Genomic DNA, 25934 nt, shown 5'->3' with positions numbered 1-25934 from the left:
ATGAAAACAGTCAGTATTTCTGAGCTGTTCTCTTCCAGAATTTCATATTTGCTGATGTTTAAACTATTTTGGGGGGGGGGGTGGGTTGGGGAGAGAAAAAGTTATGAATATTGCTGATGGACAAGGGTGGGGATGGGAGACGGGTGAGTTGACATGGTGGGGGTTGGGTTCAGAGGGTGGTGGTGTCCTCCGATCCCAGCTGCAAGAGATCATCTGACCTTGAGTAAGGACAATGGGTGAGGGACGGGGTTTTACAGGGTGACCGTAGTTACACACTAGTGGGGGAGAAGAACTCCCAGGAAGGCACTCTTACAGTGGCAGGGAAACCAATTCTTGAACAGTCTGCTGCCACCCAGTGGAAAGATGGAGAAACTGAGGGAACAGGCTGCTGGGAGGAGAGTGAGCATCAGCACAAGTTCACGGATGTATGTGAATTAGAAAGATACATTGAAAGGAAAAAATGACTGAACTATGTGTAAAGAGCAGAGGGAGAGAGAGAGACAATTGGATAACTCTCTTTCAAAGACCCAGTACAGGCATTGCGGGCTGAATGGCCCTTTTTATGTGTACTGCTTCTATGATTCACACTGTGGAAGGCTGCACTGCATTTTTCACTCTCCAGCAGTGAGGCACTTCTGCAATGTTGGAGAAAAGGAAGATAGCAAGCCTAATGTTTACTGAGGGCAAGAGAAGAGGGAGTTTTGGGAGAGCAACTTAGAGTGGAAGGGCGTGGGAGAGAAGTAGAAGAGAAAAGCGGATGCGGCCTGACTCCTTCCTTCAGTTTCCCGGACTTAAAATCAATGTCAGTATGGCCACAACTTGAAGCTCCAAGAGTGTGTCCTGCTGCATTTGGAGTGTTTTTACATGGAATCATAGAGCCATCCAGCACAGAAACAGGCCCAAGTCGCCCATACCAACCAGGTATCCTAAATCAATCCTCCTGACAAATCCAGGGACTCAAGAGCATTCCTGAGAAAATTTCTGGTCGCCCTGTTATAGGAAGGACGTTATTAAGCAGAAGAGGATTCAGGAAAGATTTCCTAGGACGTTTCCAAGGATGGAGGATTTGAGTTAAAGGCAGAGGCCAGATACACTAGGAATTGACTCACTGGAGTGTAGGAAATTGAGGGGTGACCTTATAGGGATTTATAAAATCAAGAGGGTTATAGATAAGATGAGTGGCAGGTATCCCTTCCCTAGAATGGGGGATTTCAAAACTAGGGGACATATTCTTAAGGTGAGAGGAGAATTGTTTAAAAAAATACACGGGGGCAATTTCTTTTGCACAAAGAGTAATTCCTGTGTGGATGAACTTCCAGAGGAAGTGGTGGGTGTTGGTTTAGTTATAATGGTTGAAAGACATTTGAATAAGTAAGTGAAGATAACAAAGTGTGGAGCTGGATGAACACAGCAGGCCAAGCAGCATCTCAGGAGCACAAAAGCTGACGTTTGGGGCCTAGAACCTTCTGTCAGCTTTTGTGCTCCTGAGATGCTGCTTGGCCTGCTGTGTTCATCCAGCTTCACACTTTGTTATCTTGGATTCTCCAGCATCTGCAGTTCCCATTATCTCTGGATAAGTAAGTGAACAGTGCAGATTTGGAGCCAGCGGTGAGCTGCAAGGGTTGGTGCTGGGTCCACTGCTTTTCGTCATTTATATAAATGATTTGGATTTGAATGTATGGGGCATGGTAAGTAAGCTTGCAGGTGACACCAAAATTGGTGGTGTAGTGGTCTATGAAGAAGGTTACCTCAGAGTACAACGGGATCTTGATCAAATGGGCCAATGGGGTGAGGAGTGGCAGATGGAGTTTAATTCAGATAAATGTGAGGTGCTGCGTTTTGGAAAGGAAAATCAGGGTGGGGCTTATCCATTTGATGGTAAAGTCCTGGGGAGTGTGGCTGAACAAAGACCTTGAGGTGCAGGTTGAAACTGGAGAAACAGGTAGACAGGATAGCAAAAGAGGAGTTTGGTAGCTAGCCTTTATTGGTCAGTGCATTGAGTGCAGGAGTTGGGAGGCTATGCTGCCGCTATACAGGACATTGGTTTGGCAACTTTTGGAATACCGCGTGCAATTCTGGTCTCCCTGCTATAGGAAGGATGTTGTGAAATTTGAAAGGGTTGCAGAAAATATCTTGCAAGGATGTTGCTGGGGTTTGGAGAGTTTGAGCTGTAGGGAGAGGCTGGATAGATCGAGGCTATTTTCCTTGGAGTGTTGAAGGCTGAGAGGTGACCTTATAGAGATTCATAAAATCATGAGGGGCATTGATAGGGTGAATAGCCAAGGTCTCTTCCCCAGGACAGGTGGTCCAAAACTAGAGGTCATAGGTTGGAGGTGAGGGGGGAAAGATTCAGAAGGGACCTAAGGGGCAACTTTTTCACGCAGAGGGTGGTGTGTATGGAATGAACTGAAGGGGGGAAAGTGTTGGAGGCCACTGCAATGCAACATTTAAAAGGCATCTAGATGGGTGTATGAATAGGAAGGGTTGAGAGGGAAATGGGCCAAATGTTGGCAAATGGGACTGGATTGCAATGTCCTATATGGTAATGCCACTTGCCTACTGTAATTCCCAAGTACCCAGTATCTATGGTTGACTTACCGTTAAATTTAGTTCCTCAGTGTGACTCGATCGTCTGGACATTTGAATTGGTGACTGCAGTTCGGAAGAATCAGGAGTAACTAAGCAAGGGGCAGACAGAGGAATTAACATCAATCAAATAAAGACAAGCTCGTTGTACATTGTCCTAGCGGGTAAAACACTGCCCATGTCCTAGGCTCAGTGGATAATATTCTCAACTCGGAATTGAAAAGTCCTATTTCTGCCCACTACTGAGGAGGGGCTGCTGCACTATCAGAGAGCTGTCCTTTACATGAGACAGTAAACTGAGGAATCATGCCCTCTCACAGCCATTACTTGTAAAGCAGAGGAGGCCTGTCCAGGGCAATATTTATCTTTCTGTCAGTCTAAATTAAAACAGATTATTGTTATTGCTTCACTGCAGTTTGAGGAAGCTGTCCATTCACAAATGGGCTGTAATGTTTCTCATCTGATCACACTGACTGTATTTCAAAGACTGTAAAGTACTTTGGGCATCCTGTGGTCCTCAGGGTGGAACTTGATCACTTTACATCCTGATTCAGAGGTAGGCATACTACTCACTCTCACAGAGTCTTACAGTGAAGATGGTCACTGTTCAGCCCATCATGTCTGTCCATGCTGGCTCTCGAAATGAGCATCTTATCTCGTGCCGTTTTCCTGCATTCCTCCCCCAATCCTGCACATTGATGCTTTTCAAATAACCATCCAGTTCTCTTTTGCACAACTGAAACTGCCTCCACAATATACCTTCTGAGGAAGGGTCACTGGACCCGAAACGTTAACTGTTTTTTCCTTCACAGATGCTGCCAGACCTGCTGGGCTTTTCCAGCAACTTCGTTTTTGCTCCTGATTCACAGCATCCGCAGTTCTTCTGGTTTTTATCCACCATATAATAACGCATTCCAGACTGTAATCACTCCCTGCATGAAAAAGCTTTCCTCATAGCGCTTTTGTTTCTCCTACTGGTCACTTTAAAACTGTGCCCTCCCATTTTCAGACTTTCCACGAGTGTGAACATTTTCACCCTAATCTCTCTGCCCAAGGAACCAAGACTTGGTCTTGTGCAGCTGACACACAGAGTGAAGGGGTAGGTGGATTGAGGTGTTGTGACTAAATCACCTTGGACTAAGGTCATAGGATCTGTAAGAGCTATGCCCAACTGGAAAATGGGCCTGCTGTCTGGTCAAGATGTGTGGAAAAGGGGAAGTGAAAGACTCCAAGGAAAACACACATAGACAAAACTGAATAGCTGAAGGGTTTCTGCATGCAATGATCTGACTTACCGGGTAAGGAATCCGAAGGCAGAGATATGAGACTGGACTGTAAATAGGAATTAATTTCTGTCTCTTCCAAGCTAAGAGAACACAAGCTGCTGTGTTCTGTGAGGCTGGAGGTGTTCGACTGGGGACGTATACTGTTTGAGGAAAAGTGAGCTGAAATACTTTGTCTAGGATAAAACATAAAAAGATTAACGTCAACCTAGATTTACCGGAATGATAGATGGGCTGAAAGAATTACAGTATGAGATTACACAGACTCAGGTTATATTCCTGGAATTAAGAAAATTAGTGGACGATTTGATCAAAGTTTTCAGCATAATAGAGGAACAACTGATTAGATAGAAAGAAGCAATTTGTGCTGTTTGGTTTTGGATTAAAGGCACAGTCTAAACATTAGGGCCATGTCTTATGAGAAAGACATTAAAAAAAACTTCTACACAAAGAGGACGGTAAATGATTAAAATTCTCTTCTGCAAATGGAAATTAATATTTAACTAATTTGTAAATGGAAATCTGAGATTGAAAGACTTGTATTATCCAAATATGTTTACGGCTACAGGATAAAACTGGATTCATAGAGCGAAGTTGCAGATCAGCCATGATCTCATTGAACGCTGAATGCTGGCAGCTGATAAATAAGATAATTTTAATTTTTTTCTTTAAAACTTGCTTGCTGTTAGCATTTTAATTGAAGTCTACAGTTTAGGCCCCAGCCCTAAGCACAATTGTAACAAGAGCTTAGTTAATTAAAAAAGCAACTGAAACCAATTCATCTGATAGGGTCTGAAAGGCTTGTTACAAAAAAAAAGGTTAAATTTTAAAAATGCAGACTTGGAGAGGCTTTAGTGGTGCAGTGTTAGTGTCCTGAAAACAGAAAGGCCTGGGGCAGGAGTATATGCCAATTTAATCCTTGAATGCAACTCGCTGTAAAGTACATGGGTTTTTCTGGCATAGTAGCAATGTGCCTACATCTGAGCCAGAAGATCATTGAGATTTTTAAAAATCTGCAATAGTCTGCTGGCATTTGACTGAGAAATGGGAATAAGTAATTCTCTGTCTTTGCTCTTTCTAATGATTTCTCCTTCCAGGACTGGCACTTCCTCTGCTAAAGGAGAAAAAGCAAGCTACCTACTTAGCATCTGGTAAGTGATTAATGTTAATTCTATTCCTAAGGGCTAAACTAGTCAACTGGTGGTAAGGTTAATAAGATATATGAAAGGCAAAACATTAGTTCTGTTTTCTCTCCACAGATGGTTCCAGATCTGTGGAGATTTTCTAGCAATTCCAGGTTTTGTGTCTGATTTCTAGCATCTGCAGTTCTTTGGGATTTTTAAAAAGATATTTACAGGTTAAGTACGTGAGCAAAGACAAATGGGCTAAAATGGAACAATAATAAAATGGAGGCATATTTTCTACATGATAAGAGACTGCGAGTTTTGAGACGTAGGGAGAATCTGGTTGTCCTATTGCATGAATTCAAAAGGTTAATCTGCAGGTACAGCAAGTAATTAGGAAAGCTAATGGTTAGTGTTTATTGCAAGGGGAATTTTACAGAAGTACAAAGGCTATGCTTCAGTTACAGAGAGCATTGTTGAGACCACACTGAATACTGTGTGTGATTTTGGCCACTTTATTTAAGCATGGATTTAAAAAAAGCAACGGATGTTGATCAGAGAGGTTTCCCAGATTAATATCTGGAGTCAATGGGTTATCTAATAAGGCAAATTAGGCCGGCTCCTCTTGTATCTGCTGGAGTTTAGAAGAGTAAGAGGCAATTTGATTCACACATAAATGTATAGGATCCAGAGAGATTTTAATGTATATTTAGAGAGGCTGCTTTCTCCTCTTCTTGTGAAAGAACCTAGAGCTGGGAGTCACTTTAGTTGAAAATAGGGGACCATTCATGCAGAGAAAAGCTGAACAGCTTTTTTCAGCGAGGGTTGTAAGTCTTTGGAATTCTTTCTGTGAACGCGGGATCGAAGTAGAGTCTTCCAATATTTTTAAGGTAGAAATGGATAGATTCTTGGTAAGCCAAGGGGGTGAAAGGTTAATGGAGGAAGGTGAGAATATGGATTTGAGGTGGGGTTCTTCTGTAATGGCACAAAGTCTGTCCAGCTGTTTCTCCGTCTATCAGATGGAATGATCATTTCAGGACTGGGAGCCCAAGCTGCTTCCTCGTGTTCCTATGTTTTTCTGCTCATTGTGATATGTAAAGTGCAGGCCTCAGATCGGAGGAAGGGTTATATTCTTCATTTTTTGGTGTGCACAGATGATCTGATTCAGGCAGAACAGTCTCCAACTCCAAACAGGATACATGAGAGAAATCTATGGACGGCAATAGATGGATTGGGAAATGGGAGCAGACAAATGGCAGAAGCAGGCTAATATGGAGGAATGCGAGGAATGTAGACTTTGGGAAAATAAACAGACAAGGGTTGGAAGTGAACACTAAATCAAAAGATAACAAAGGGTGACGATATAACACAGACACCCATTAAATAAATACAGAAATTCATTGAAGGTTGAGCAGTGAGATAAAGTTATCAGAAGGTCAATAACAGTTTGATAAAGGGGAAGTGCAAAGAAATATTGATAATTGTGTACAAACATCAATTTAACCACATTTAAGGACAGTTTCATGTCTAATTTTAGAAAAGTCCCTATGGTCATAGAAAACAGTGAGTATAGATTCACCAGGATGTAACCAGGAAGGGAATCTAGTGTTATCAGAAGTGATTAGAATATTGAGTGTTTTAAGTGGAGCACAGAGGTAAAAGGAAATCTTAGCGATTTTTAGAATTATACCACGTCTTGAATAGAGAAAGAACATCCCTTCTGGTTGGGGAGTCAGTGATGAGGTGGCCAAATTATAAATTAGCAAAGAGACCCTGAAGAGAGATTTAGAACAATGTGCTTTCACAAAGGTTTATTGATGCAGGAATAGCTTCACTGCAAGAGGCTGAAATAAATCGCTTCGGTGGAAAACTGAATACGTCTATGAAAGCCACAAATACATGTAAGTGGGAAGAGAGCCAGCATTGGGATTAGTTTGGGATTGATCTAGAAGTGTGGAGAGAGCGCAGGATAGTGGGATTAGTTTGAAGGATTGTTCTAGTTACCAGCCAACTCAGATGCAATTGGCTGATGGTCTGTTTCTGTACAACTCATCTAGCCCCAGCATCTAACTAGTTGTTGAATTCCAGCTGCAAATACAGGCAAGGGCCCTTTGAATTAATGTTACGCTGTTACCTCCTCTGTAATGGCACAAAGTCTGTCCAGCTGTTTCTCCGTGTGTCAGATGGAATGATCATTTCAGGACTGGGTGGCCAAGCTGCTTCCTGCTTGCACTGTTTCAATGGGGTCACTGTTTGAGATATTGGCTGTTTTTTCAGCAGCACAGGGCCCCAGTCTTCTGAGGCATCATCATTTACACCAAACGAGTTGGCAGCAGCTGAGAATTTATGTAAGGGGATGTACCAAGCGATAGGCTGCAAAAGGTCAGAATGTAGCCATTAACGTTCAACTTCAGCAAATATCCACAACAGCATAATTCACAACCCATCTGGAAGAGCATGGCTTGATCAAATACAGTCAACACGGCTTTGTGAGGGGTAGGTCATGCCTTACAAACCTTATTGAGTTTTTTGAGGATGTGACTAGAAAAGTTGATGAGGGTCGAGCTGTGGATGTGGTGTATATGGACTTCAGTAAGGCATTTGATAAGGTTCCCCATGGTAGGCTCATTCAGAAGGTCAGGAGGAATGGGATACAGGGGAACTTAGCTGCTTGGATACAGAATTGGCTGGCCAACAGAAGACAGCGAGTGGTAGTAGAAGGAAAATATTCTGCCTGGAAGTCAGTGGTGAGTGGAGTTCCACAGGGCTCTGTCCTTGGGCCTCTACTGTTTGTAATTTTTATTAATGACTTGGACGAGGGGATTGAAGGATGGGTCAGCAAGTTTGCAGACGACACAAAGGTCGGAGGTGTCGTTGACAGTGTAGAGGGCTGTTGTAGGCTGCAGCGGGACATTGACAGGATGCAGAGATGGGCTGAGAGGTGGCAGATGGAGTTCAACCTGGATAAATGCGAGGTGATGCATTTTGGAAGGTCGAATTTGAAAGCTGAGTACAGGATTAAGGATAGGATTCTTGGCAGCGTGGAGGAACAGAGGGATCTTGGTGTGCAGATACATAGATCCCTTAAAATGGCCACCCAAGTGGACAGGGTTGTTAAGAAAGCATATGGTGTTTTGGCTTTCATTAACAGGGGGATTGAGTTTAAGAGTCGTGACATCTTGTTGCAGCTCTATAAAACTTTGGTTAGACCGCACTTGGAATACTGCATCCAGTTCTGGGCACCCTATTATAGGAAAGATGTGGATGCTTTGGAGAGGGTTCAGAGGAGGTTTACCAGGATGCTGCCTGGACTGGAGGGCTTATCTTATGAAGAGAGGTTGACTGAGCTCGGTCTCTTTTCATTGGAGAAAAGGAGGAGGAGAGGGGACCTAATTGAGGTATACAAGATAATGAGAGGCATAGATAGAGTTGATAGCCAGAGACTATTTCCCAGGGCAGAAATGGCTAGCACGAGGGGTCATAGTTTTAAGCTGTTTGGAGGAAAGTATAGAGGGGATGTCAGAGGCAGGTTCTTTACGCAGAGAGTTGTGGGAGCATGGAATGCGTTGCCAGCAGCAGTTGTGGAAGCAAGGTCATTGGGGTCATTTAAGAGACTGCTGGACATGTATATGGTCACAGAAATTTGAGGGTGCATACATGAGGATCAATGGTCGGCACAACATTGTGGGCTGAAGGGCCTGTTCTGTGCTGTACTGTTCTATGTTCTATGTTCTAACCCAGTTTGTGTGGAACATCTGCTCATTACAGGACAGAGCCACACCTTTGGGATACTTTTTTGGGTCATTAAGGTGATCACTGTTTGTGCTAACAATTGGACTTCAATCCTCTTTAATCTGGCCTGTACCTTTGTCTTATTCTTATTTAGTCATACAGTAGCTTGACTGACAGCCTGCAGCAGAGAATCGTAATTCAGTGGCATCTGAGATGGATTCCATTATGTGCTGTGAATTGTCCCTCTTTCTTCTGTAGAACTGAGGAAAATGTTTCGTTTGAACTCCCTCTTGGAGGTAGTTCCAGGATTTTGGCCCAGCAACACTGAAGGAATGGCAATATATTTCCAAGTCAGGATGGTGAGTGGCTCGAAGGGGAACTTGCAGATGGGAGAGATAATGGGAACAGCAGATGGTGGAGAATCCGAGATAACAAAGTGGGAGCTGGATGAACATAGCAGGCCAAGCAGCATCTCAGGAGCACAAAAGCTGATGTATTGGGCCTACACCCTTCATCAGAAGGGGGTGTTTCTACGTGTCTTCCCCCCTCGGTTCTCTACATGGTAGTGACTGTGGGTTTGACAGGAGCTTTGCTGAATTTCTGCAATATATCTCGTGGACAGAATGCACTGCTACCACTGAGCATCAGGAATGGAGGGAGCGAATGTTTGTGGATGTAATGCCAATCATACAGCTGCTTTGTCCTGGGTGGTGTCAAGTTTCTTGAGTGTTGCTGGAGCTGCATTCTGAGTAGGTGGGGAGAATTCCATCCGCGCCTGACTTGAGCTTATATTTGATAGACAAGTTTTGGGGAGTTATTTGCTGCAGAATTCCTAGCCTCTGACCTGCTCTTGTAGTCACAATGTTGGCTAGTCCACTTCAGCTTCTGGTCAATGGTAACTCCAAGATGTTGATCTTGGAGGAATTCAGTGATGGTAGTGCCAATGAATGTCAAAGGGCGATGGTTAGATTCTCTTTTGCTGAAAGTGGTCATTGCTGGCTCTTGTGTGACATGAATGTCACTTGCCATGTATGGGCTGAATGTTATCAGCCCTTACTGCTTCGCTATCTGTGGATGCTGCAAATAGTGCTGAATAATGTGTGGTCATCAGCGAACACCCCCTCTCTTATGATGGGGGGAAGGTCATTGGTGAAGCAGCTGAAGATATTTGGTCCTAGGATACCACCCTGAGGAACTCCTGCAGAGATCCCTGGAGCTGAGATGACTGACCCCCAATATCCCCGAGTCCAGTTTTGCTTGGGCTCCTGGTAAAATTTTGATTAATCAAAAATATGAAATTAAAAGTTCATCTAATGGTGACCTCCTGTAATTATTGTTGATTGTTATAAAAACCCATCTGATTCACTTAAGTCCTTTGGGGAAGAAAATCTACCCTCCTTACATGGTCCAGCCGACATGTGAGTCCATGCCCACAGTATTGCCTCCTGAAATGGCCCAGAAAACCAGTCAGCTTTAGGGCCAGGACAAAGTTGCTGGAGAAGCTCAGCAGGTCTGGCAGCATCTGTGAAGGAGAAAACAGAGGTAACGTTTCAGTGACCCTTCCTCAGATCTCAGAACAGAGTTTTAGGGCAACTAGAAGTGGGCAAGAAATGTGAGCTTCATCGACGAAACCCAAATTCCATTCAAAAATACAAAAAATCTGAACAGGTCAGGAGCGGGATGGCTGGAGAGCCATGTGCTAGAATTAATGAACACCTCCTATCTCCAGACTCACCGTCTGGAGAATGTAAAATCCTGCTCATCCAAGAAAACAATTGACAAGGTTTGAGAGTCTCTGCCCATCATGGAACATACTCCTCAATCCACTACCCTCTTTTTTTCTTACCTGACCATTTGAATTGCAAAGAGATGTGGTACATTCTGGTCCACTCCGGAATCTGTGTTGTTCTTGCCAAACAAGGTCAGATGGAAGCCTTTGGGAGATGTCAGATACTGCAGCCCAAATCTACTTGGGGGAGAAAACAAAGGGAAGTAAACCAGGGGGGAGAACATTTCCTTCTGGCTCACAATAAATCCTTTTGTAGGGAGCCGTATGATTTGCTTCTGAGTTCCCTATCACTGTGCTGAAAGGGTCACGGTACAGTAACTATAAAAAGGTTTTACTTTATAGTACCCTTCACATCCTCAGTGCATCCCAAAACAGTTGACAGCCAATGAAATCTGCTTTTCAAAGTACTGTCACTGTTGTAAAGTACAGAAACATGACAGCTGAGTTATGCGAAGCAAGATCCCACAAGCAATTCTTTTATCAGCAGAAATGACCATGACACTTTGACCAGATTGTTGTAGAAACCAACAGTTTCACTCGTCTTTTACGAAAGGAAACCTGCCATCCTTACACTGGCAGGGATTATATGTGACTCCAGACCTATAGCAGTGATTATGAACTGTCTTCTGAGGTGGCCAAATGAGACACTTTGTTATGTTATCCCCTTCTTGGAGTAAGGAGAGATGGGCAATAAATCCTGGCTTGCCCAAAGTGCTCACATCCTGAGCATCAATGCTTGAGATCCTTTCAAGTTGGCCTAGGTGTATAATATGATATCATCATTTGAAAACTGAATTTTAAAGTAAACTACATTTATGGTTTCAGTTCTACTACTTTTGTTAAAAGGTCATAAAGTCATTTTAGATCAGTGAACTGAAGATATCATTTCTAAGAAAGCATGTGACCTCAGCTTAGTGCATGATAAGATACCTTCATTAATTGACGATGTGTTTACAAAGTTGGACTTTCTGGATGTGAGTTTGCTCGCTGAGCTGGAAGGTTAGTTTTCAGACGTTTCGTCACCATTCTTGGTAACATCATCAGTGAGCCTCTGATTAAGCTTCGTCGGAGGCTCACTGATGATGTTACCTAGAATGGTGACGAAACGTCTGAAAACTAACCTTCCAGCTCAGCGAGCAAACTCACATCCAGAACCTCAACCTGAGCTACAAATCTTCTCAAAACTCGCTAGTTGGACTTTATTGTCAAGATAGAGAAAACAGATCAGGGGTTTTTTTTCTAAATTAAAAGAATGCAGTTTTCAGATAAGAAGCCATTTAATCCAAGCAGAGGAGTTTTATTTGTAAAGTCTCAAAGCGGTGAGCATTTGTGTAGAAGCTTAAAGCTGAAAAGAGATTTTGGCCATCCATTCTGGAAAAAGAAGGAATTAAGGAGGTAAGAGTGGATTCAAGCTTTAATGGGATTGAATGAAGGATAGTTCTAAGAAAAAGATTGAATTAGTGTTTTGCAGTTTGTTAAGTCCTTCTAACCTGTCTTATATAGAGAGAGGCTTGTTTGTTTTCATCCTGAGTAGTAAATTTGTGTTCTTGTTATTACAATAATTTCAGTGACTAACTGCTACAGGGTCCAACTGCAAAAATTGAACTTATGATTTATCAATCACTGCAGTCGCTGCAGTCAGAAATAATAAAGTGTGGAGCTGGAGGAGCTCAGCAGGGCAGGCAGCGACAGAGCAGCAGGAAAACTGACGTATCGGGTCAGGACAAATCTACTGAAATGGGGAGGGAGAGGGGAGCTGAGAAATAAATAGAGAGAGGAGGGGTGGGCCTGGTCCATCCTGGGCCTCCTCCAGTCTCACAATGACACCACCCGCAAACTGGAGGAGCAGCACCTCATATTCTGCCTCAGGAGCCTACAGCCCAATAGCCTAAATATAGATTTTACCAGTTTCAAAATCTCCCCACCCCCGGCCTCATCCCACGACCAACCTTCCCTCTCATCCCTGCCTCCTTGACCTGACACAATTTGTCCATCTTCTCTCCCACCTATCCGCTCCTCCCACCTCATTGACCAATCCCCATCACTGCCTACCTGCACTCACCTTCCCACCTAACTTCCCCAGCCCCATCCCTTCTCTCTCTATTTATTTCAGAGCTCCCTTCATCCCCCACCACCATTTCTGAAGAAGCATCCTGACCCAAAATGTCAGCTTTCCTGCCCTTCTGATGTTGCCTGGCCTGCTGTGTCCCTCCAGCTTCACACTGTGTTACCTCTTATTTATGATTTATCAAGCCAGGTTTCATTGGCATTCCCATTAGCTGGGATCGTAATTGCAGAAAGGGGCAGGATTAATTGCCCAATTTTCACTGGTGAGACATTGTGTAGTGTCGACAGGCCTGAGTGGAGGCGAATAGCTGGTTTTTGACCCTGTGCTGAATCTAGGATTTAAACTTCCCTTCCCTCTCTTTTCTGATCATTTTGGTCCATTAGAAAAGAGTGAAAAGTTTCGCATAAATGGAGGGGGAAGGCACAGATAGATCCTAGCAATGTCAGGAGAAGCTGTAGTGTCAGACAGAGTAATAATGTATAGACAGTAGAAACAGATGCTGATGGTAGTGATATGCTATTGATGCCATTACCTTGAGGCATTGCTGTGCTGGAAGCCGTGAGTGTTGTGGGAAGCGGTATAAAGAGATTGGATAAGCACCAACTCTCTGTTGCAAAGTGCAGCCACTGAGGTCTATGTTCTTGTCATAGGATGTGTTGAACAGTCGAACAAAACAGCCTTTGGAATCCACCTCCTGTATCTTCACAGAGTTAGTTGCTCTAAAGCAAAGAGAGAAGAACAACTATGATTGATCTGAGTTTGTGAAATGAATGTGGATTTTACATGCTACTGAAGGACAGCTTGGCCCTGACCCCTTAGTCTGTTGGTATAGACTGTGAAGGCTATATAAATGCTTAGCACTCCGTGCTCAGATAAAAGCCTACCAGTTCTAATTCAGCTGCAGGGTTTCAATGTTTCAATAAAGCAGGGAAATAAATAATGTGCTCCAACTAATCTGTGTGCTGTTTGTATCTCATGCAACAGCAGAGACTTTCTAATGTTTACAGCACAGCAAGTTAGCTCCCCGAGTGTTTCCAATCCTCTGCAAGAGAGACCTGGCCCCACTCCCCCACCTTTCTCTGTCGGCTTGCAAATTATTTGTCTTCAGATAATTATCCAAAACTCTTTTGAAAGCCACGTTTGAATGTGTCTCCACCACATCCTCAGGCAGTACATTCCAGATCCTAATCACTGGCTACATAAAACGTTTCCATCAACTCCAATCTATCACTTTCATAATTTCAAAGGCATTCATAAGATTATCTTCAATCTTCACTTTTCTGAAGAAGAAAACTGCAATCTGGTTAATCTTTCCTGAAAATTATAACCTTAGCGTTCTAGTAATTCTTGTAAGTCTGTTTTGCATCCTCTCTAGCATCACTATAGTTGTTTCCTGTCAGATTGATCCCAGGTATATGGAGTTGGAAACTGTGCAAGCTTCTCAAAGTACCACACAGGCTCTCTCTCACACACAGGCATGCTCCTGCACAGAAACACACTCATAATAAATATCAGTCCAAGTTCATTATCGTCATCACAGGACTGGATAGTGAAGTGGGCGTCTCCTCATTTCTCTTGAGATTACATGTGAAATCAACAGCCTCCAGTTTTGAAAAAAAAAAGTCAGGACAAGAAACAGTAAGAAACTATCGTCAGCGGGCTTAGCAAAGTGTCAGAGATTTGATCGTTTTACTTCTAAGCAAGCATTCTGCATGAACACTTCTATTAAAACAGTTCTTTGTATTGATATATTGTCACTTGCTGCTGCTTATCTTTGAACATATTATTTGATGGTTTGTAACAACACAAGCTGTGATGCAGTTGTTTGTTGGGAGGTAATGAATTAGAATTAGCCTTTGTTGTCACATACACTCAATGAGTACGGTGAAAATGTTTATACATCACCACTTACAGTGCCAACATTAGTACAAGGTATCTAGGTACAGCTTCTTTAGTTACAAGACTTTAGATGATAGAGAAATAAAACGTCCAGCATCGCAGAGATAAGAGTTCAGAACAGCATACCATGCTGGAACCTAGCTTTCAGTCCACACCAGACCCTGCTCCAGACCATGCTGGGCTTCACTCTGGGGATCATGAGGCTGGGAGATCACTTCAGACTGCAATGCCGGGCCAAGGGTGCCACACCAGGAGGCTGCTACGCCAAGCCGGTAAATTTTCACATCAGGCTGTTCGGTCGCCATGCCAGGAAGGCACTGGGCCAGGCTGGGAGTCTTTGCCGGAGGGCTGGGAGTGGTCTCTGGAGGTCAGGAATTGTCGGAGAGAATAAACAATTAAAGAACTATGAGCAAGAAAAGAAGAAGAGCGTGCAGAGTAGACGAGCTTCAGCTGGAGTGCCCCACTCTGCCGCCATCTTGGGAACATGAGATGGCCTGTCCATCAAAGGCAGGGCAGCAGAATGCGCAAGGATGCAACAATGGTGGGGCAGGAGAACAGTGGGGAGGCAACCAATCACGCGATTGGAGAGCGATGGTGGTTGCACCAATGGCAGAGCAGGAGAGCGATGGTGAGCGCACCAATGGCAGGGCGGGAGAGCGATGGTGAGCGCACCAATGGCAGGGCGGGAGAGCGATGGTGAGCGCACCAATGGCAGGGCGGGAGAGCGATGGTGGTTACACCAATGGCAGGGCGGGAGAGCGATGGTGTTTACACCAATGGCAGGGCGGGAGAGCGATGGTGAGCGCACCAATGGCAGGGCGGGAGAGCGATGGTGGTTGCACCAATGGCCGGGCGGGAGAGCAATGGTGGTTGCATCAATGGCAGGGCGGGAGAGCAATGGTGGTTGCATCAATGGCAGGGCGGGAGAGTGATGGTGGTTACACCAATGGCAGGGTGGGAGAGCGATGGTGAGCGCACCAGTGGCAGGGCGGGAGAGCGATGGTGGTTGCACCAATGGCAAGGCGGGAGAGCGATGGTGAGCGCACCAATGGCAGGGCGGGAGAGCGATGGTGGTTGCACCAATGGCAGGGCGGGAGAGCGATGGTGAGCGCACCAATGGCAGGGCGGGAGAGCGATGGTGGTTGCACCAGTGGCAGGGCGGGAGAGCGATGGTGGTTACACCAATGGCAGGGTGGGAGAGCGATGGTGAGCGCACCAGTGGCAGGGCGGGAGAGCGATGGTGGTTGCACCAATGGCAAGGCGGGAGAGCGATGGTGAGCGCACCAATGGCAGGGCGGGAGAGCGATGGTGGTTGCACCAATGGCAGGGCGGGAGAGCGATGGTGGTTGCACCAATGGCAGGGCGGGAGAGCGATGGTGAGCGCACCAATGGCAGGGCGGGAGAGCGATGGTGAGCGCACCAGTGGCAGGGCGGGAGAGCGATGGTGGTTGCACCAATGGCAGGGCGGGAGAGCGATGGTGAGCGCACCAATGGCAGGGCGGGAGAGCGATGGTGAGCGCACCAATGGCAGGGCGGGAGAGCGATGGTGGTTGCACCAATGGCAGGGCGGGAGAGCGATGGTGAGCGCACCAATGGCAGGGCGGGAGAGCGATGGTGGTTGCACCAGTGGCAGGGCGGGAGAGCGATGGTGGTTACACCAATGGCAGGGTGGGAGAGCGATGGTGAGCGCACCAGTGGCAGGGCGGGAGAGCGATGGTGGTTGCACCAATGGCAAGGCGGGAGAGCGATGGTGAGCGCACCAATGGCAGGGCGGGAGAGCGATGGTGGTTGCACCAATGGCAGGGCGGGAGAGCGATGGTGGTTGCACCAATGGCAGGGCGGGAGAGCGATGGTGAGCGCACCAATGGCAGGGCGGGAGAGCGATGGTGAGCGCACCAGTGGCAGGGCGGGAGAGCGATGGTGGTTGCACCAATGGCAGGGCGGGAGAGCGATGGTGAGCGCACCAATGGCAGGGCGGGAGAGCGATGGTGAGCGCACCAATGGCAGGGCGGGAGAGCGATGGTGGTTGCACCAATGGCAGGGCGGGAGAGCGATGGTGGCAGGCAGCACAGTTGACGGAAGTTGGTAAGATGAATTTCTGACAGACCCATCCCTTGGTTTTACTCCTGCTGATACCTGGATATTGCTGGGCTCCCACTTGGAGTCAGATCTGAAGAGTCCCAATTCTTCTCTGTTGATGGCTTCTGGGTGATTTGTGAATCTGTTAAAGCAGGCAGATGTTTACTGCAGTGAGGGTATGGAGAATAACAAACACTGATTCCCTGTGAACAGCTCGAGAAAGCACTGGGAAATATCTTTAAAACCCATTAACTACTTGTTAAACAGCCTCAGGTTACTGTCTGTGCTGTGAGGTGGGTAGAGCCAGTATTTCATGCCTCACTGACCCCCTCCACCTCTTTAAGACATTGAATACTGGCAAACTGTTAAATCAAGGAGGTTCCAGACCCAGCTAATCACATTTAATAAACACAGATTTCTCTCTTTTAGCTTTGGGCTTTAAGGTGTTGGTCAACAATGTGGCAGTAACTCAGCATCAAGCTGCGATCAAACTGTAGTCCTCTGGAGGACACAGTCCCACACAATGTTTGCCAGACCCTATAACTGTTGTCTCTAACTGATCAAAATCAGATAATCCACAACCAGGAAACACAACGTAATTCAGCAGAAGCTTCTAAGTGCAACGAATGCAAGAATGTAGGACTTTCCAACAAAAAGAATAGTTGGGAAACAGCAGAGATACTTAGAGGAAAGTGGATTAAACACATGAGGAGAAAGGAGTGGTAGGATATGTTGAGATGAAAGAAATTGGGTGGATGCTGATGTAAAGTGTAGGTACCTCCACGGAACTGTCAGGTCACATGTCCTATTTCTGTGCAGTAAACACAATATAATTCTATATAATTCTGAGGGTACAAATTAGTGTCCACAACTTCAAACAGAACTCAAAAGCTGAAGTGGATATTTTATACATACCTTGCAGCTTTTCACCCTGGACAGGTATAAAGGCTGATGGACAGAGCGTAGGTTCAAATATTTCCATTTCAGAGTCCTGGGCCGTCCTTAACACCTTCCCCTGGTTCCCCTCCTGCTTCTGAAAGTACGGCCTTCCTCCATGGGAGTCTATCTGTACTTCAGAACAGTCTTCCTCCAAGCCTCCCCCAAACCAACGAGCCAATTCATCATGTAATCTTAATTCAGAGAAAGGAAGGGAGTGTTAGCAACTTCTTTAGAGACTGCCTGACTGATAATCAAAGCATGTTCAAGCTCACTAATTGTATCCCAGATGGTGTTGACTAAATCCCGCTTTTTTGAATGGTAATTGTGGTGTTGTCAGTAGTAGCTCAGTGTGTAACATTCTTGTTTCTGAGTCATAGATCTTCGGATTCAAGTTCCATTCCCAAATAATTAAGAATGTAAATCATCCTGAAATTTCCCGTGCATTGAAAGATTCATACTGGGGTTGCCGGCACTTACTGAGGAGGTGCTAAGCCATCGCGGGGCCCTTACCGAGGAGGTGCTAGCCGTCGCGGGGCCCTTACCGAGGAGGTGCTGCGCTGTCGCGGAGCCCTTACCGAGGAGGTGCTGCGCCGTTGCGGGGCACTTACCGAGGAAGTGCTGCGCCGTTGCGGGGCGCTTAGCGAGGAGGTGCTGCGCCGTTGCGGGGCCCTTACCGAGGAGGTGCAGGGCCGTTGCGGGGCCCTTACCGAGGAGCTGCTGTGCCGTCGCGGGGCCCTTACCAAGAAGGTGCTGCACCGTTGCAGGGCCCTTATGGAGTGGGTGCTGCACCGTCGCGGGGCCCTTACCGAGGAGGTGCTGCGCTGTCGCGGAGCCCTTACCGAGGAGGTGCTGCGCTGTTGCGGGGCCCTTACCGAGGAGGTGCTGTGCCATCGCGAGGCCCTTACCGAGGAGGTGCTGTGCCGTCGCAAGGCCCTTACTGAGGAGGTGCTGCGCTGTCGCGGGGCCCTTACCGAGGAGGTGCTGTGCTGTCGCGGGGCCCTTACTGAGGAGGTGCTGGGCTGTTGCAGGGCAATTACTGTGGAGGTGCTGCGCTGTCACGGGGCCCTTACCGAGGAGGTGCTGCGCCATTGCGGGGCCCTTACCAAGGAGGTGCAGGGCCGTCGCGGGGCCCTTACTGAGGAGGTGCTGCGCTGTCACGGGGCCCTTACCAAGGAGGTGCTGCGCTGTTGCGGGGCCCTTACTGAGGAGGTGCTATGCCGCTGCAGGGCCCTTACCGAGGAGGTGCTGCGCTGTTGCGGGGCCCTTACCAAGGAGGTGCTGAGCCGTCGCGGGGCCCTTACTGAGGGAATGCATTGCCGCAGAATCGACAAGTTGTCTTTTTTTAAACAAAGCCAACAACTTGGCCTTTGTACGGAAGTGAAATGAAAGAGTCATCAGTAGCAGGGGAGTTCAAAGAATTACAATTTTTTTTGGAATGACCCCCAAAGGAGGGGCGTGTGGTTGGGGAAGATAGAGGAGAGAGAGAGAGAGAGTTCCAAAATTCTAAGTTTGATAGACTCTTGTAGATGAAAGCAGGGCTACCAGTGGAGGAGTGATTTAGAATTCAAGATTCTTGAGAGGGTGGGCATCTCAGAGGGTTGTGAAAGTCAGGGAGATTACAGAGGTGGGGATAAGTGAGGATGGATTTGAAAACAAAGGGATTTTGAAGTCAAGGAATTGCTTGACCAGGAGTGTAGGATGTCATGGGACTTAAGTGTGAGTTAGGACTAAAGGGCTGTTAAGTAGTTTGGATTTTATTCTATCTTGCCCTACAGCTCAAATTAGCTGATTTAATGCAAGAGAGAACTTGAATATTGATAATGCTTTGGTGAAACATCTTGGGATAAATATATTGAAGATACTACATAGATAACAGGAGTATAATTTGAACATGGAGTTACACTGGAGAATTTACTGTCAGTGGTGTTTATTTGAGTTCAGTGGCTGGAATATACTCCAAAACGTCTATGTTAGGTACCTAGATAATAAAATGTGAGGCTGGATGAACACAGCAGGCCAAGCAGCATCTCAGGAGCACAAAAGCTGACGTTTCGGGCCTAGACCCTTCATCAGAGGGTGATGAAGGGTCTAGGCCCGAAACGTCAGCTTTTGTGCTCCTGAGATGCTGCTTGGCCTGCTGTGTTCATCCAGCCTCACATTTTATTATCTTGGAATTCTCCAGCATCTGCAGTTCCCATTATCTATGTTAGGTACCTGTTCTCTGCACCTCCTGGCTGTGATGTCTCCATTTCAGTTTCACTGTGTGGATTTGTTGCTGTTTGTGCAGCTGAACTTTCCTGTGTCTCACACAGCCGTTTCCACAAGCCCTGAGCACAGGAAACAGCACTGCACCATTAAACTCCCAATCATGTAGTGTTTCTCACAATCTCAACACACCCCAAAGGTCTCTACAGTCAGAGTCATACAGTCACAGAGTTGTACCGCAAGGAAACAGGCCCTTCAGCCCAGCCCGTCCATGCCGACCAGGTTTCCTAAACTGATCTAGTTCCACTTTCCCGCATTTGGCCCATATGCCTTTAACCTTTCCTATCCACATACCCACCTGGGTTTCTTTTAAATATTGTCATTGTATCCGCTTCCACCACCTTGTCTGCAGCTCATTCCGTACATGTACCATCCTCTGTGTGAAAAAGTTGCTCCTCAGGTCCTTTTTAAATCTTTCCCCTCTTACCTTAAACCTGTGCTCTTTAGTTTTGGATTCCCTCACCCTAGGGAAAAGACCTGGTCTGTTCGCCCTATCCATGCCCTTAAGATTTTATAAATGTCTATAATCCTCAGCCTCTGATGCTCCGGGGAAAAGAATCCCATTCTATTTAGCCTCTCCTTACAACTCAAACCATCCAGTCTCAGTAATGTCCTTATAAATGTTTTTGTACCCTTTCCAGTTTAATAACATCTTTCCTCTAGCAGGGTGACCAGAATTGTATGCAGCACTCCAAATACAGCCTTACCAATGTCTTATATAGCTGTAACATGAAGTTCCAACTCCTGCATTCAATGCTCAATGAAGCGGTCATTGTTATAATGTGCTCAGCCCTCCAGCAGCTCCCTCACTGCCCCCCAACACTGCTTCAACAGTCCCTTCATTGCCTTCACCTGCCGCCTGTGGTGCTGAATCTACTCAATGCATCCCTGAAGCAGACATTGACATTACAAGGGCCCGTACCCTTTACAGTGTCCCTCTTATTGTTCTTGCTGCTCCTAGGTCTGGGATCCACAACAAGGTTTGTAATCTTAAAACAGACCGTTCCAAAATGGAGATTGATACTTGCCGTTCTGAATTATCAAAACGAAACCAAGACTAAAATGGTTCATTCATGAGAAGAGGTTGCTTGTATTCGATCAGCATTGAAGATGAAGAGTAATCTAAATGATTCTTTAGGGTATTTAAAGGAACTGATAGGGTGAACTCCCTGCTGTAGGAGGGATATTATGAAACTTGAAAGGTACAGAAAGCACTTACAAGGATGTTGTCAGGGTAGGAGGGTTTGAGTCATGGTGAGAGGCTGAATAGGCTGGGGCTATTTTCCCTGGAGTGTTGGAGGCTGAGGGGTGACCCTAGAGAAGTTTATAAAATCATGATGCACATGGGAAGGGTGAATAGTCAAGGTCTTTTCCCTAGGCTGATGGAGACCAAAACAAGAAGGCACAGCTTTAAAAGTCAGAGGGAAAAGATTTAAAAGGAACCTAAGGGGCAACCTTTTCACACAGAGGGTGGTGTGTATGGAATGAGCTGACAGGAGAAGTGGTGGAGGCTGGTACAATTACCACATTTAAATGGCATCTGGATGGGTATATGAGGGATATGGACCAAATGCTGAGAATTGGGACTGGATTAATTTAGGATAGCTGGTCGGCATGGACGAGTTGGACTGAAGGGCCTGTTTCCATGCTGTACGTCTCTGCGACTCTGAACGATTTCCTCTGTTAGCGGACATCGGAACAGAAAGAATAATCTTAAAAATTACAGACAAGCCACACATGGGTGATAGCAGGCAGAAATTACTTACACAAAGGTTAGTAGAAATCTGGAACTTATTTCCCCAAAAAACAGTTGTGGGGTTGGGGTCAATGGAACATTTGAAAACAGAGATGGGTGTTTTGGGGTGAAAGGTGAGGTGATGAGATCTGGGGACACAACGGATAGCAGCATCCCAGCCTCAGAGTCGGAACCCAATGCTCTTGTAAGGTGGGATCAAAGTACACACAGAAAGATTGAATCCTTCCAACACACGCCAATAGATTCCTGGTTCACCACATGATAGAAAGCAAGTTTGATGCCTCTACCATCACCATGCACTGCTCCAGGCTACAACATGCAGGTGAAGGTGCATATTGCCACGAGAACTCAGATACTGTTAACACATTACTCTGAGGGTAAAATCAATATATAATTTAGAGAATATAATTTAGAGAGGTTGGTAGGGACATGGATGGGGCAAATTGTGTGTTAAAGCTGAAAGGAGTATGAATCCATGGCAGCTGAGAAGAACTAATTTCCAGAGAAGCCATGATCTAATTGGCAGAAATCACATGACACCAGGTTGTAGTCCAACAGGTTTATTTGAAATCACAAGCTTTCGGAGTGCAGCTCCTTCATCCACACTTCCAACACTTCCACATTATGATCTAACTGGATGGCGAAACAGGCTGAAGGAGCTGACTCTGTTACTCCTGACAGCAGTCAAATCTGGGACCTGGGATTTCTTGGTATTCAGTAATCAGCACCACATGGGGGCTCATTAAACAATAAACAGTGAGTAGGCAGTTTATGATAGGCTTAACAAGGTTGGGGCTCTTGTGGTGGAGTGTCAGTGATCCTCCCACTGAGCCAGGAGACCCAGGTTCGAGTCTTGCCTGCTCCAGAGGAGTGCAATAACAACTTTTGAACAGGTTGATTAGAAAATATCTATGCTTAACAGGAAAAGGTACATCTGCTTCAATCGAAACTGTTAAAACTGACCTGGATCTGTTCGTGAAGGGCTTGAAGACACTGGTGATTGTAGTCATATTCATGCTTAATCTTCCCAACTAAAATCTGACACTGAGTTTCCTCTGATAGTATCTGCAACACAACAACATCCCCTGACTTAGCAGGCAACCCCCATCATCAAATTTGGCAAGAGGAGTATATCAGAATCTTTTAACTAGGAGTATCAGAGATGCAGGCATTGGAGGTGGGTACAGAAGAGGGGTGTTAAAATTTACAGCTTCCATATATGAGTGCAAGAAGCCGACCAAAATAATGTGGAGGTGCTGGTGTTGGACTGGGGTGGACAAAGTCAGAAGTCACACAACACCAGGTTATAGTCCAACAGGTTTATTTGAAATCACAAGCTTTCAGAGCACTGTTACGCAGTCAGGTGATGAACGAGCAGTGCTCCGAAAGCTTGTGTTTTCAAATAAATCTGTTGGACTATAACCCAGTGTTGTGTGATTTCAGTCAAAATGATGTAGACAGTATTAGGTACAAATAGAGACAAACAGGTCTGATGTAGAAGACATTACATCGATATAATGTGGCCAAGTTTGCAAACTAGATAATCTAGCGTAGATGACATTTAGAAAGTCAGAATGTGTAAAAGTACAAGGTTAATTGATAATCTTATTGAATATCTGGAGAAGACCAATTACAACATGGTAACATATCATGTTAACATAGATTGTGTGTTTAGTTTGTCAGCCTTTCTGCTGGTTACCCATTTCTCACTGGTCCTTTGTTATCTCTCAGTTCCTTCAAATTTAGTTAGTGTGTTATATGGTTCACTTATTATTCACGTGTATCAATGCGGCTACTTGATATTTGTTTGCCAGAAGTAATTGTGACAAGTTAATGCCACACTTACAGAAGGGATGTCCTTGAAAGAAATAAAGCTACAGATCCATGCTGGATGTCAGATTAATTTTAAGAATTTCTTGACACTGATCAATTATTTCAAATAATACCACGTGATGTCCTCAGCTTGCCAGAGAAGATATAGAAATGGAAGTCTATCCTTCTAGTTTTTGTTTGGATGCCATGGCCAAGTCACCACAGCTAAGTTTTCTCATCCCAAGTTAATTTGGACTGCTGAAGCCTCTCATTGCTCCTGTTCTCACTGTGGCGGGAGGAAGGAAGAGTTAAGACTTGTCTTCGTCATCTGATCATTTCTCTCAACACCTCTCAAAGAGTTCACCTACAGGACTGCGGTCTAAGCAGGAAATAGAAGGAGAAAAGCAAATACTAAGAATCTGAAAGAAAGCTATCATGTGCAAAACAAAAACTGGAACTCAAAATAACTGACATACATGTTACTATCACTGAACCAGGAAGTCTTTCTGGTAACAATCGCTTATTATAAATGTGTCTAGTACATGAGGAGACTATCCCACCCTTTGTGACTGTGTGCCCATACATCACTTACTCAGGATCAAAAACAAAATTGCTGAAAAAGTCCAGCAGGTTCTAGCATCATCTGCAAAGGTAAAAACAGAGTTAACATTTTGGGTCCGGTGACCCTTCTTTCAGAACTGAGGAAGGGTAACCGGACCCAAAACGTTAACTCTGTTTTTCCCTTCACAGATGCTGCCAGAACCTGCTGAGCTTTTCTTTTCCAGAAACTTTGTTTTTGTTCCTGATTTACAGCATCCGCAGTTCTTTCAGTTTTCGTCACTTACTCAACTGTGCTTTCTCTCCATGGCTCTGCAAAATTTTACTTTTCCAAGTATTTATTCAACTTTCTTTTGAAAGAATGGTGGAAACGCATTTGATAATATCAGTCCATAGTATCACTCCATAATATAATAATAATTATTTGTAGTGATTGATATAGGCTTGTGCAACAGTCAGTGTAGGATTTATGCATGGTCAGTCCTGGCTGAGGAATACCAACCTTACTGCGCAGAGCAGTTATTTCTTCTTTGAGAAGACCGATGCACTGATGAAGCTGTTGGTTTTCAGACATCTCGTGTTCCAACAGGATTTGATCACTGCTCTGCAGTGCAATTAAAGTTGCCACCTGATTAAAGCAAAAGATTCATTCAGCAGAAACATTTGGAGGAAGCTAAGAATAATGCTCATCCAGTATCAATTCAAAAGGTCAGCTTAGATCAGTACAGCAGCTCTTCTATCCAATAAACCATCAGCATCCTCAATGTCAGTACTGGGGGAGTGCAGCTTCATCAGTGTTGCACTGTTGGATGGTACTGAAAGAATGCAGAACTATTAGAGGGTCAACAATGAATTTTGTAGTTTTCCAAATCATCCAAGCAATGTACAACAGAGGATCTGTTTTATAATGAATCGGATATCTGGAAGTTTATTAACTATTTAATAAGAGTGTGCATATGTCATCCCAGGCACAAATACATAGTCTGGGTTCTATACTAACCTAGATTACAAATACATCATACACACAATTAACTGTCTGGCTGGTTGTTTAACTGACTGACCGTTGAATGAATGAACTGAGAGTAAGGTGGAGATCTCTTCTAATAGACCATCATAAGTTGTGCTGTCATCTAGAGAATGTGGCTCTCTGAGGACCCCCTGATGAGAATTCTCCTTTGAGAAATCCCTGAAGAGAACACCCCTCTTTCAAGCACCTACTGTATTTCTATGGATGGGAGCTTATGCCATGTCAATCAATTCTCTGAATTCGATGAGACGTCGGATGATTATTGTCCCCCCCCCCCTGCCCATCTCCTTTTGAATTTTTGTTTCATTCTAAGAACAATACCACCTTTTTCTTCAGAAACAATACTCTAATAATAGAGAGCATTTGAGCCAGAAAAATTGTTGATACTAATTCAGTATACACCATGACCTCTGTGTTCTTGTAATTCTTTTGCTTTCATATGCTCACATTTTGAAAATTTAATCACTGTTTTAATAGCTGTTAAATGAAATCTCGTGCTGCACAATAAATACTAGGAAAATTCAGTTTTTAAGGAGCCCCAGTTTCCAACAATCCTGGGGAGCTGTGTTGAATACGGAAAATGCTGGAGTCTATTTGAAAGGATTTAAAAGCACAGCACTTCAGAAACAGTGGTAGAATCAGACACAGAGCGCATGGATTTACAAAAACCCATTGGAATTCTTCAAGGATTTAACTGGTAGAGTTGAACAGGGAAGCCAGTGGATATGCTTATTTGGACTTTCAGAAGGTTTGTGACAAAGTCCCACATTAATGGGTAAAGTCAAAATGCCTGAGATTGCGGGGATAGTGTATGAAAATGGATAGAAGATTATTTTGTAGACAGGAACCAAAGAGTGGGAATAAATAGGTCTTTTTCTGAATGGCAGCCAGTGGCTAGTGGATTTCCACAAGAAACAGTACCAGGACCTCAGCTATTCATAATATATGTTAATGATTCAACTGGGGCAACTAAATGTAATGATCTCAAACATTGCGGGTAACACAAAACCGGATGGA

The 25934-nt window shown here is 45.0% G+C and overlaps 2 protein-coding genes across 2 annotated transcripts in view; one reads left to right on the top strand and one right to left on the bottom strand.

Moving 5' to 3' along the window:
• The window catches only part of LOC125459153 (lamin-L(I)-like), a 41593-nt gene that overhangs the window by 2509 nt on the left and 13150 nt on the right, over positions 1-25934 (bottom strand). Inside the window, exons 6-15 of the mRNA XM_059651841.1 lie at positions 24393-24518; positions 22484-22585; positions 19714-19826; positions 17476-17690; positions 16618-16702; positions 13115-13301; positions 10572-10691; positions 7128-7366; positions 3882-4045; positions 2599-2678 (exon numbers count right to left, since the gene is read on the bottom strand). Of these exons, the coding sequence (XP_059507824.1) occupies positions 2599-2678; positions 3882-4045; positions 7128-7366; positions 10572-10691; positions 13115-13301; positions 16618-16702; positions 17476-17690; positions 19714-19826; positions 22484-22585; positions 24393-24518 (1431 nt within the window). The remainder of the gene's footprint in view (positions 1-2598; positions 2679-3881; positions 4046-7127; positions 7367-10571; positions 10692-13114; positions 13302-16617; positions 16703-17475; positions 17691-19713; positions 19827-22483; positions 22586-24392; positions 24519-25934) is intronic.
• The window catches only part of LOC125459128 (ras association domain-containing protein 8-like), a 160783-nt gene continuing 138641 nt past the window's right edge, over positions 3793-25934 (top strand). Inside the window, exons 1-2 of the mRNA XM_059652074.1 lie at positions 3793-3884; positions 4967-5020. The gene's annotated coding sequence lies outside the window, so the exon portion shown is untranslated. The remainder of the gene's footprint in view (positions 3885-4966; positions 5021-25934) is intronic.

This window comes from Stegostoma tigrinum, chromosome 17, assembly GCF_030684315.1.
Source record: "Stegostoma tigrinum isolate sSteTig4 chromosome 17, sSteTig4.hap1, whole genome shotgun sequence".
NCBI classification, from domain to species: Eukaryota; Metazoa; Chordata; class Chondrichthyes; order Orectolobiformes; family Stegostomatidae; genus Stegostoma; species Stegostoma tigrinum.
This window is presented reverse-complemented; position numbering and strand designations above follow the sequence as displayed.